Below are 12,245 nucleotides of genomic sequence, written 5' to 3' on the forward strand. Positions count from 1 at the left end.
TTTTCTTCTTTTTATGGAAAGAAAAGAAATGTCAGTGACACACAGATTCCTGCAGCATAGGTGCAAATAAACCTGTTGAGACCAAATTATTAAACAATAAGGGGTGTGCAGAGATCTTGAATGTGTGTCAATATAATTTTGTCAGTGTTTTTTATCAGTGCAGGGCAGTTCATGTTGTGACTGGTACAGGATTACATTCAAGTCAAGTGTATTTCAAGTACTGACGATTTCCCAGAAGCATGAGTCATTTCAAAAGCACGGTTTAAAGTTAGTCATTGTTGTCTGCACGAAACATTTTTTAGCATTACATCTGAAAAACCAATTGAAAAAAATCCTACTTTTTAGCCTGAATGTTAGTCTTAAGGGACTCATTTTTACAACATTTCAGTTACTGCAAACAGGAAGATTTCTTTTTTTAATATGTTTATATTAAATACGTAATTACATTAGTGTTTTCTCAGATAATTATTTTGAGTGTTAATTCTTCTCTCTGTCCTCTCATCAGGATACTACAGGTCGCTGTATATTCTTGTGAATCACAGGCTCCCTTCCAGTCTGGAGTACAGCGACGCTCCCACTATCCCCCTGGCAAGCACACTGTTGGAGCACATCCTCAAACCTCTGCACTTTACCTACTCCTCCTGCACAACAGGCGCAAGGTACAGTGAGCAAAGCAGGATAACACGAACATTTGCACAGGATGCGACAAGAAAGACGCCCCTAAAAGATTACCTGCTAGTATTTGTCGTACAATGATGATTGTCTGAAGGACAGTTTTAGAGAAATTAGTGCATGCATCTCCAAAAAAAAGAAGACAGCGCTGCTATTTTCACTTTTTGGGAAAGTAAGCTAAAACAATAAGCAGTGGCATTCAAAAAACTTAGTTTGCCCTGTATTGTTTAACTATTTACTGAAGGAATTGGCTCAAAAGTTACACAATTCTGCAGAACGCCCGGCACATACAGTAAACAGTGGAGACGATAGCGGCATAATAGCAGGAACAGAAGGTGTTTGTCTCTGTTGAATTCTTTTAAAATCATCCATTAAGCCAATCAGACAAACTACACCAGTTTTTGTCCCTCTTGTCAATAGTGAAGCAGTAATTGCTTCACAGACCAATTTACAACAAGTCATAAAAGTTTCCCAGACTTGCTTGCTCGCTGGAGTGCAGAATACCAGCCTGTTTGCCTCTCGGTTTGAGACATTCTTAATAACAAACGACGAGAGGACTTCTTTTCTTCTTTGAAGAAAAGCAAGACGGGAGTGAGAGGAACTTGTGTACATACTGGCTCTAACAGCTAATTATCTGACTTGGCTCGCCAGATGTGTGTGACCAGGCTACACAAAGCAGCACTGTTTGGAGAGACAATATTGGAGAAGTCACACAGTAGAAAGAGCAGGGAGATGTTAAATCAACCCATACTTTAGTTAATTTATCGATGAGCAAACAGTATTTTGATATTATTTTTATTTTGTTAGGATTTCACACAGTGTACTAATATCTGCTTTGTCTGTCATGTTACAGGCAGTTTGTATTTGCGGCTTTTACCGAGGAGTTCATCTCTGCTCCGTTTACTGAGCAGATCTTTCACTTCTTTATCCCGGCACTATCAGACTTCCGTCACTCATTCCCTTTCGAGGCCTTCCTGAGCTCCCTTCAGGCCACGATCGACTCCTCTTCTGCAGCACAGAGCCAAGCACCATGGCTGTTTTATTTTGTCCTCTCTGCAGGGGAGAACCGCCTAGGTCAGTGGGAGTTTAGGGCTGAACACACAGGCTCATGCTTGTGCTGTACTTGTTTCTCCTGTACATTCCTCTGTGTGGTAATGAGACTGATTTATAGAGTGGGAGATGGGTTAATGTGCGCGGTAATGATGAATGATGCGCGTTGGCAGGCTCACTATCAGAGGAGGGTCTCCTGTTGTACCTCCGGGCCCTGCAGACGCTGCTGCCGCTGCTGCCAGTGACAGAAAGCAGCACCAGGCCAGAAGTGAGCAGCGACTCGGAGGATGACGATAACGCTGGCATCCAGCCGCTACCCATGCAGGTAAATTCCCCGCATATATGTCCAAATATCTCAGAGCACAGCATGCATCGTTGATGTAACGGGCCCATAATTTCATTTAACAATGTATGATGCTGATGGGTGAGGGATGTCAGTGTTGATAAGGCCCCTCTACACATTTCTAGCATTCACACAATTCAGTTAATTTTTACTTTTATTTCTACATTCAAAATATGTGCAAAGCCCCATTTTTTATTTTATTTTTTTTATTTTTTTTTGTCATGAGTTTTGCTTTGTAGATGTGAAACTGTTCCGCAAGACATTTACCTTTACATAGCATAAACAATATGGCTAACTATAACAAAACAAAAGTTTCTTACAGTCAAAGCAGTTTTGATTTAAGCAAAACTTAAATATCTCAAAAAGGTCATTCTCGTGTCTGTTAACAGTTTCCACTAGAAATGTTACTAAGCCTGTTGGCTGATACCAGCACAAGGTTCATGTTGTACTCAGGTAATGTCAACCTGCTCTAATGTAAGCTGTGTGGCAGCGATGGAGAAGCCACATTTTTCATTGTGTGAACAACTGGGAGTTTGTTTCCCAAACTCAGGAATAAAAGGAATTAACAGACTATTCCTTATGTGCTTACAATGCTGAATGAGTTTAAAGTAATAAGTTAACATAAAGGATGACAATCAGCTGAATAACTGAAGGTAAAATGGCATTAAATCACAACATTTGCCAAATTATTTCTTATTAGCTTTGCTATGGTGGTTGTGGTTGGTTTAGTTTGTTTCTGTGTTTTTGTGTTTGAAGCAGGATTACTCATTACTTATCGATGGATTTAGAGTAAATATTTACCACCAGTTGGTGGTTGGCCCACTGTAAACATGATTAACTTACGAAACTGAATAAATGAATATTTGGAAGGATTCTGCACCGCTGTGGCATAAAACATTTTTCCTCAGACCTTCAAAAATGCGTACATTCAGACACCTCGTCTAGCGATAATAAAGCGATAATATACGATACAATATATTTTATTGTCCTAGTCGGGAAATTCGTTGTGCACTCTTGTGTGGTCACAGAAGATGCTTTCACCAAGAGCCAATAAACATTTCTTTAAAAGAGAAGTAAATAAATAACTGTTATCACAAGCACAAACCAGGCAGATTAGTAGCAACAAACACTCCACAATACTCTCATATGACCCCGACAAGTTTAAAAACTGATATTTAAACGCTTGGTTTTATTAACAGTAACATAAAAATTGCAGATTGTATCTAGAAAATAAACTACAAAAAACTAAAATAACATTTTTTTTTTTTTTTTTTTAAATAACACTCATCTCTTTCTTCACTAGGATGACAGCCGGATTTCAGTTCAGCTGATAACAGAAGAGTGTGTCCACAAACTGGACACCAAACACCAGACTAACGCCCTGCTCAACCTGGTGTGGAGGGATTCAGCCAGCGAGGAGGTCTTCACCATGATGGCGTCCATCTGTCACACGCTGATGGTGCAGCATCGTCTCATGGTGCCAAAAGTCAGGTACAAAGACGCACATTTTTGGGGGGGTCTTTCATTCTTCCTGTGTCATGTAACGAAGTTAATGTAAGTAGCCTTACGCCAGGAGGCGTGTCTGAATCAAAAACACAACATAAAAGTAAATGTAAAAGCTTTTCGTTTTTTAAATGGCATATCATAACACTTTGCACATCTCAGCGGGATCAGCCTTGCATCCCAGGAGCCACCTGATTGAGAGGAAAACTGTGTGTTTATGTGTTTCCGCGCTGTAAGCAGTAATGTAAGTAACGATAAACCCAGGCAGGCAGGCAGTTATCAGTGGTCCGCACCCGCTGGCATTTACAACCGGCAGAGGAAGCCGGGATGTCAGGGAGGCTGTCAGTTCTGGATGAGGGCAATTACCCCTTTTCAGGTTGATTGCATTAGGGCCAGGATGTCAGAGGTAGCGTGGGGGTCTAGATGGTGCATTGACTGACAGGAGGTGATCAGGCTGAGCTTCATGTTAATTATTATTGAAGCCAGTTGCTGTCAGTTCATTTATATGTGAGGATGCATTTCGGGATCACATTAGCAGCTCTGCTTTACTAGACAGGTATTTTGCTATTATTTGAATCCATAACATTCCCCAAATCCTTTCAAGTAATTATATAAACTGGGCATGTGCAGCTGGACTCTAGTGGTCAGCTAGTAATTTTGCATTGTTGCTTACAAGCGGTTGACAAGAATGTAGAAGAATTTCAGCCCTTATTTTTTAATTTATTTATTTATTTTTACAGCTTCCTCTTTCTCTCGGCTTTTACCATAAATCCTGTCCTTCCTCTTCCATCATTATTGGATATCTGTACAAAATAATTAGCTCACTGAGAAAGATTAATCACTGCAGGAGTGGATGGGATAGCTTTACAAGAGGCTAAGGGGAGCAAATTGCATTCTGGTCTTGATTTACGAGTCTTAAAGCAAAAAAAAGAAAGGAAAAAAAAAGAGGCCGGCCAGTCGTGCAGCCAGCCCAGCACACTGCCTTTTTAATAAATATGTAAAATGTCTCATTAAACTGCACTCCACACTTTTTTCTATAGGATAACTTTAAAAGCAGGACAATCAACTGGGACCAAAATAGATTTTTGATTGATTTGCTAATTATACTTAGCTCAGGTTTGTTCTGGAGACCATGCAGTAATTCACTTTAACTGTTAGGGTTGGATATTTGGTGTAATTTCACTTTGATTGTTTGGTTTCTTCCAGTGTAGCACTCTGCTGCTAACAGGGTCACTCTGATTAAGTGATCTCCATTTACTTTTGAACCGTTACCGCGATCTTTGTGGTGGTGTGATAAAAAAAGAAAATGCTGTTGGTTCATGCGGACACAGAAGCCAGCAAAACAAATTTGTCTGTAGGCTGAGGCGCGTTCAAGGCTCACGGTATCAGATCTGACCTGAGCACGGCTGATGTTTTGGGGGTTTTGTTGTTTGTTTGTTTTTTCTGCTGAACTGAGATTCTTTCATTAGTGCAAAATGAAATGATCCAGACATTATTCATCAACCTGCTTTTCACACACACACTCACACATATGTACACACAACCCCTTCTGATGTCTTGACTTTGTTTATTAGTGGTTCATTCCATGATTGAAATGGGGGTTTGGGTTCTCTCAGGCTGTAAATCAGCATGTCAGCTGGCATTTAGTGTTTTGTTTCCCATTTCAATCAAACACCCACATCACTTGTTATGGGCCCACAGCACTGCTCCTTGCTTCCCTTGTTGCACTGACAGATGGCCTGTGATCAACACAAACCACTTTTCAAGCCATATTGAGGTTTGTCTGCTCCTAATGTTAATCTCCGTTTTGCCAGATTGGATGGTGGAATGGGAATTTGAACACTGATACTGAGATGAGACTATCTAGCAGACATGGAATTGCCCCTTTCCCACTCAACCAACTTTTATGTTTTTCCTCTGCTGACCTTTATTCCTCTGTGTTACTGTGAACACATGATGCTGCCCTGTTAACGGCAATCATCCTCATACAGTAGGTGTCAGTAGACAGAGGCCTATTATATGCAGGGCTACTTCATGTTGCTTTTCAGCTTACTTACCACATTATTGGCACCTGTTCTTATCCTCCGTGTGAAAAGCCATGCAATTTAGGAGCATACACAAAAAAAACACACACTTGAACAAAGAGCGCCTTCACACCTTGGTGCCACAGCCCGTTGAGTGCAGAGAGACTAAAGCAAAGTATGTGGGCCTTCCTCTGCGTTATCATGTAATTCACTGTGAGTGTGGAAGCATGCCAGTACTGCAGGGTCACAGCGAGGACCAGGCTTCCCCTCCTCCTACGTCCTGCATTGTCTTGTCCCCCCGTCCCCTGGTCATTAAGTTAAATGGGGCTCCAGCAGGAAGCCAGAGGGCTGTTTATGACCCAAGCTGGGCACCCTCGCCACCAACTAGTTTACTAATGGAAGGTGCCTTGCCTAAATAAAGCTTAATGGCTCATTTAATCTCCTTTTGCCCCTCACAAGGTATGAAAGGACAGAAAGAAAAAAATACTAAGAAAATTGTGTGAGGGAAATATTGGTTAACAGTGTCTTTTTCTGGGTGTTCCCTGATTAACGGGACAAAGTTGACAATCTCAGCAGGGTAAACAGGTTGGCCAAGGGTAAATGTATTGTTCTTCACACTGATTGTGCCATTTGATTGAAATATCGCACTCAAGTCTTTTCAGTTCCATTTAATATACTTAAATATTTCTGTTTTATGTGCTTGTCTTTGTTCTCTGCAGACTTCTGTACAGCTTGGCTTTCAATGCACGCTTCCTGAGACATCTCTGGCACCTCATCACCTCCATGACAACCAAGATGATCACTGGGTGAGCTACTCTAACATTGACTATACGATTTTTATCTTTTGAAGCATTGTTATAGATATGCAGTAAATCCAGAAAGTATTCAGTGCTTCATTTGTTGCACAATTTGTCACGTTACAGTTTTACTCCAAGATGGATTCAGATACATTCAGATAGATCTGGAACATTTCTGCAGCATTGAAGGTCCCAATGAGAACAATGGCCTCCATCATCTGTAGATGGAAAAAGTCCACTAGGACTCTCAATAGAGTTGGTAACCCGGCCAATCTGAGAGATTATAGTAGAAGGGATTTAGATAAAGATGTGACCAAGAACTGCGATGGTCACTCCGGCAGAGCATCAGCATTGCTCTTTTGGAAAGAGGAGAATTTCATTGTCCTTCCAGAAGGACAGCCACTTCTCCGGCACTCCACCAATCAGGCCTGTGTGATAGAGTGGCCAAACAGAAACCACTCCTCAATGAAAAGGCAGCTGAAGGAATCTCAGACCATGAAAACTAAATTCTCTGGTCTGATGAAACAAAGATTCATCTTTGATGATGGCCTGCACTAAAGTGCTCTGGATCTCGAACTAGGACAACGACCCTAAGCACACAACCAAGATAACAAATATATGTAAATATTATTATGGGGTATTTTGTGTAGAATTTTGAGGTGAGAAATTAATTTAATCCATTTTTCAGTATGAGTGTAATTTGATAAAGTGTGGAACAAGCGCTGTGAATACTTTCCAGACGCACCACGTTTGTATCGTAGATGGTATAGAAGATGGGCATTTGGATGAAAGGGGGAACACACAAACACCCATACAGTAAGAGATGAAAAAATACCAGAATATCACCCACCAAAACCTCAAAGAAGCAGACTTTTTGGACAGTCTTTACCACACTACAAGCCATAAGATTAGTCAGATATTAAAAATGCTCCAGAACAGGCAAACAGCACACGCACAGTAAAGATGTCCAGTTTAATGACTTGAACTAGTGGATGAGGCCTAGCAGACACCAACCGGCTCCACCTGCCATTCAGTGTGATTCAGTTAACCAGTACCAATCTGTAAATATGCTTTTTAATGCTGTAAAGTTGAGCTTTTAACACGGGACTTTTGCAGTAGGCCTCAGTTGGCCAGTAGACAAACTCCAGGTTTTTAAGCTCCCATTAGCTTGTATCCATGTGCAGTATATTTCTGCCTGTTCACACAACCTTATACTTATTTTTTCAAATGTTTACGTGTCTGTGTCTCCTTTAGGTCTATGGTGCCACTCTTACAGCTGATCTCCCGAGGGTCTCCCATGTCCTTTGAGGACTCCAACCGCATCATTCCTGTCTTCTATCTCTTCAGCTCTCTCTTCAGCCACTCTCTTATCTCCGTGCATGACAGCGAGTTTTTCGGGCATGCAATGGAAGGTAATAGACATAAACATCTGTTTAGTTTGATATAATGGCGTATCTTTGGTTCTCTAAGTGCCCTGTTTTATATCTACGTTACATATTTTATTTGACAAATAAATATTTTGTACAGAGGTCATTGGACAGGCGAATGTACGACAGATTGGGATACATATCCATCCCATATCGCTTATTTCCCGCTTGTAACACAATAGTATATCGCTGTTGTCCTTTGTTTTCAGCAGTCACAGGTGGTGCAGATCGATATCTGTAAATGTATTTTCCCTCTCAACAGGTCAGACGCAGTCCTCCATGATGCCCTTCACGCTGTTAGAGCTTGTGACTTTGTCTCGCTGTCTGAGAGATGCATGTCTGGGTATCATCAAGCTGGCCTACCCTAAGACCAAAGCAGAGCACAGAGAGGAGTACATGGCTGCCTTCCGTAGTGTGGGGGTGAAGACGAACACCGAGGTTCAGCAGCATATCCAGGCCGAACAGAAGCGCTGGGTGCAACTCTTCAAGGTAAGATGTGTAGTCCTATATATGTATTATAGCATTTTTTTTTTTCATTTTTGTTTGTCTGTTTTGTTTTTCTCATTATGTCCAGGTAAAATTATTATCTTCTTCATTTTCAGAGCATAAAAACGTATGACATTGAGGGTTTTGCCAAACACAAAGTGCACATTCAAAAAAAAGCTAAGAGTTAAATTGATGGAAAACAAAAGTGTATCTAAAAAGCAGAACTTTCAAACTTTGCAGTTCCTACAGTTCTCTAAGTGCATCATGGGAAATAAAGTCAGAAACCTGCTTTCTCACTGTGTGGCAAAGCCAGTAATTTGAAAACTGAAGTTTTAAGCAGTAAAATGTCAGAAAAAGCCCCACAGTCTCATTGTTGCGAAAATATTTTCTCTATCTCAGTAGATATACCAGCGAGAGAAATTTAGCTAGTGTTTTAAGATGAAGTCTTTCTTTATATTGAGTAGAAAATTTAAAATTTTGCATAAAATTGGAAATTTTTGAGTGTTTGACACCTAGACCTGACCATAATCTTTTCTGGCCTCAGGTGTGGGCATATTTTCTGTCATCGATAAGAAAAATCCAGAGCAGTCATGCGCAAGTAGGAGTTAAGATCACAAAGCACAATAAGGATTCGTGCAGTATCTCAGTAATTAGCTTTCAGTGCACACATGTATTCAGTGAGCATTACATATTCTTCATGAGTCTTTCCTATGATCATGCTAAATCTGTTTTATTGATGTCTGTTCATCAGCGTGTTAACCGTGAAGCATGGCACATTAGCGTTGGGCCTAATTGTTGTGTAGTCCCTCTGTGCGTTGAGGCAAGAGTGGCCTAATGCTTGTCCATACCAGTGGAAGTTGAGCATGTATGCATGAACAGGCAAAGATGAGACGGAGCACCAGAGAGGTCATACGCTGATTATTTACCCAGAGGAAATGAGGCAGAAAACATCTGCAACTTAATCCTAGTCTCGATTCCACATCTTCCTTCCACTTCTCCTCTTTGCTTTTCACCACGAGAAACTGTGTTTAAGCAACTTTGTTCTTGGCCCTTAGACAAAGGATTTAAAAGTGAACGCTGGTGTTCTCTGAAAGGTGGTGAATACGTGAAGAGCATGTCTGGGATTTTCATAAAAGATCAGCTCAAAGGCCTCTTGTCAGCTAAAACGACCCATTAAAGAAGTGGGGAGCAGGGGAAATGCATTTTCCAAATTGAACGTTGGGATTTACAGTCGGTTTAACGCTGCTGACCCCTAACACGCTAATGTTTGGTTCGTGTCATCAGCTGTCCCTCCCCATCTTTTATCACCTCCATTGTCGAGCTATCTATTTAATTGAAAGAAGTTAATTGAATGAAAATGATCAACTAAGCTTGTATTAATATTGCTAATGGAACTTTCTTCTTGGCTATGTTTGGAGAACGATGTCACGCCGGAGTTTGGGAAAGGCCCATTAAGGTTTGCACTTAACCCGATGGGCTAATTAAGGAATGCTTATTCATTCCCAGAGTCAGGGGGTAGGTCTGCTCCAAACCCATCGTCACGTGCTTCTTACAGCTTTTTGCACTTGCGATTATTGCGGGCTCTGGTTGCCTCCCGGTGATTGGCCAAGATTGATTGTTGCTCTATGTAAATGACATGCTTTAGAAATGAACATGTCGATTGGAATAATCTAGCTGAGGTACTATACGGAAATTGACTGGCTGCGAATGTTACATCTTCATGCAAAGACGTGCATGTGATTGTTCAGTAGGTGTCTACCTCAGACTTGCCATGGCAACAGGGGAGCCTCTTATTAACATTTGAGTCATTAGCAGACTGAAAAAGCTCTAAAGCCTTTCCAGACATGGGATATGTAACATTTTAGGCCTCATTAGTTTGCTAAAGTGAGGGCATGCTGTCATTCAGACATAGGTCACTTTGTATGTTCACAGAGACAGACTCGCAATGGTTTCCAAATGTGCAAAAGACTTGTTGCATAAGTGAAATGTAAAGGCACCATTTAGTGAAGTTATTTCCTACTCTGTCTGCTGCAGCGAGAGATAACGGGCCACGCCCCTCTCGCACTGGCTCAGAGAATCACAAATGATGGCACCAGAATCAAAAGTCTGAATTTATTGCAAATTAGCAACTGAGTAGGGATATGTTATTGCTGTTTAGGTCCAAAGAGGAAAAAATGCTGTTGCAACTTTTACTGAAAGAGGCCCCGTTTCTCATTGAGACATGAAACATTCACATGGCGTCAGAATAGTTCAGTTTAATGATACGAGTCTCAATCCTTTAAAGCATTATGCATTCGGACAAAGGTTCAGTAATATCAGTGTAACCAAATGGAAATATCATTGCAACCCTTCGCCCTTCTGCTACAGCTCTGTGATCCAGTGCTGCTCGGCCTTCTGCTTCCTCTGTCCGATGGCTGATGTCAGCAGACCTCGCCAGTAATTAACAGGGCTGGACGTTGAGGGATGGCGCAGGTCGTTTTTCTTTTATACTCCCCATAAATGGCGCACTAATGGCTAAATTCTCAAATTGCTTTTTCTTTTTCTTCCAAGAGGAGGCACCTCATCCTACTGAACAGCCTATACGTGAAAGAAAAAAACAGCTGCTCTCCTCTGAAAATAGACTTTAGCCGTGGTTTTTAAGAATTCTCGTAGGGATGCTGATGTCAGACTTAAAGATGTTAATGTGGTATGTGTATGGATGTGTGTGTGTCTTTGTGTTTGATTTCCACTTTAGGTCATCACTAACTTGGTGAAGATGGTGAAAGCTCGTGACATCCGCCGACCCTTCTGTCCGGCAGGTCACTGGCTCTCGGAGGAGGTCAACATCCGGGCCGATAAGGTATTTACCTGTCATCACAGCTGTTTGGTTCATTGTTACATGAATGGCTTTTTTCCCTTAAAGTACCGTAAAATTTTCTTCTACCCTCTAAAATGATCATCACAACACATTTTATCCCTCCTAACAAGGTGAAGACATGTTTAGAGCAAGTGAGAGGAGTTTCATAAACTTCAGCTTATTTTCTTTTCTTTTTTTCGTTGCACAGAAGAGCATAATTTCAAGAGGTGGTAACAGAGTAGGCATATTCTACTGTTTGTAGCTAAAAAGTCAATAAAAAGAATTCTAAATTAAAATATAAAAATAGTTATGTGTACACCACTGCTGTAAAAGTAAGAAAAACTTTACAAAGACTTCTTATTTTAAAGATGTTTTGGGCTTGTAAAGTCACCTGTCACCCTTATTTTGGCCCGAAGGCACAGGCAGGAGCTTCAGGTTCATCATTATCTTCCTCTCTTTTCTCTCCAGGTCACCCAGCTGTACGTCCCATCTGCAAGACACGTGTGGAGAACACGGAGGATGGGCCGCATTGGGCCACTTCAGTCTACACTGGATGGTACTGTAATTTCTGCTGTTGTTAGGTGTTTTTTTCCCCTTATAAAAAGATGGGTGTCAAATTGAGCCCCTTTACCTTTTTCTATGTCATCTAATTGACCTTCATATTTATCCTGCTAGCCAATTGTTTATTTGTCATCAACTGGAATGACTAGACTCTTAAGCCTATTATCATCAGCGCTGTTTAATGTACACCACACAGCTACTCCTTTGGCATTTGGCAAAGTTTAGAAGCACATAATGTTTGTGTCAGCTTGATAAGTAGTCCAAGAAATCACAGTAATTGCTGTCCAAAGTCACCTTCTCTGTGTTTGCTTTTCATATATTAAGGAATTGTGCATTGATAATGTATCTGATAAGAGAAGTTTGAGTGTAAAATCATGTTTGTGTAAAGGAAGTGTTATTGCTGATAGTCAGTAGATTCTTCCTCAATGAGTGAGATAAAGAGATAGAAGTAAATTTCCAGTACCATAATGTTTCATTCACAGGCCTCCCAGGGATGTGAAAAGAAGCTGCAGAAAAGTCATTAACCTTCCCCATTCCTACCAAGAT

General features: G+C 40.9%; 1 protein-coding gene across 1 annotated transcript in view; it reads left to right on the forward strand.

Moving 5' to 3' along the window:
• ube3c (ubiquitin protein ligase E3C) overlaps nt 1–12,245 on the forward strand; it is a 28,164-nt gene that overhangs the window by 2,875 nt on the left and 13,044 nt on the right. The window contains exons 8-16 of the mRNA XM_084939475.1: nt 506–659; nt 1,526–1,746; nt 1,896–2,047; nt 3,369–3,556; nt 6,312–6,398; nt 7,644–7,801; nt 8,079–8,305; nt 11,037–11,141; nt 11,607–11,694. Coding sequence (XP_084795601.1) covers nt 506–659; nt 1,526–1,746; nt 1,896–2,047; nt 3,369–3,556; nt 6,312–6,398; nt 7,644–7,801; nt 8,079–8,305; nt 11,037–11,141; nt 11,607–11,694 — 1,380 coding nt within the window. The remainder of the gene's footprint in view (nt 1–505; nt 660–1,525; nt 1,747–1,895; nt 2,048–3,368; nt 3,557–6,311; nt 6,399–7,643; nt 7,802–8,078; nt 8,306–11,036; nt 11,142–11,606; nt 11,695–12,245) is intronic.

This window comes from Perissodus microlepis, chromosome 9 (assembly GCF_051167445.1).
Source record: "Perissodus microlepis isolate ML-2025 ecotype Zambia chromosome 9, ASM5116744v1, whole genome shotgun sequence".
NCBI lineage: Eukaryota > Metazoa > Chordata > Actinopteri > Cichliformes > Cichlidae > Perissodus > Perissodus microlepis.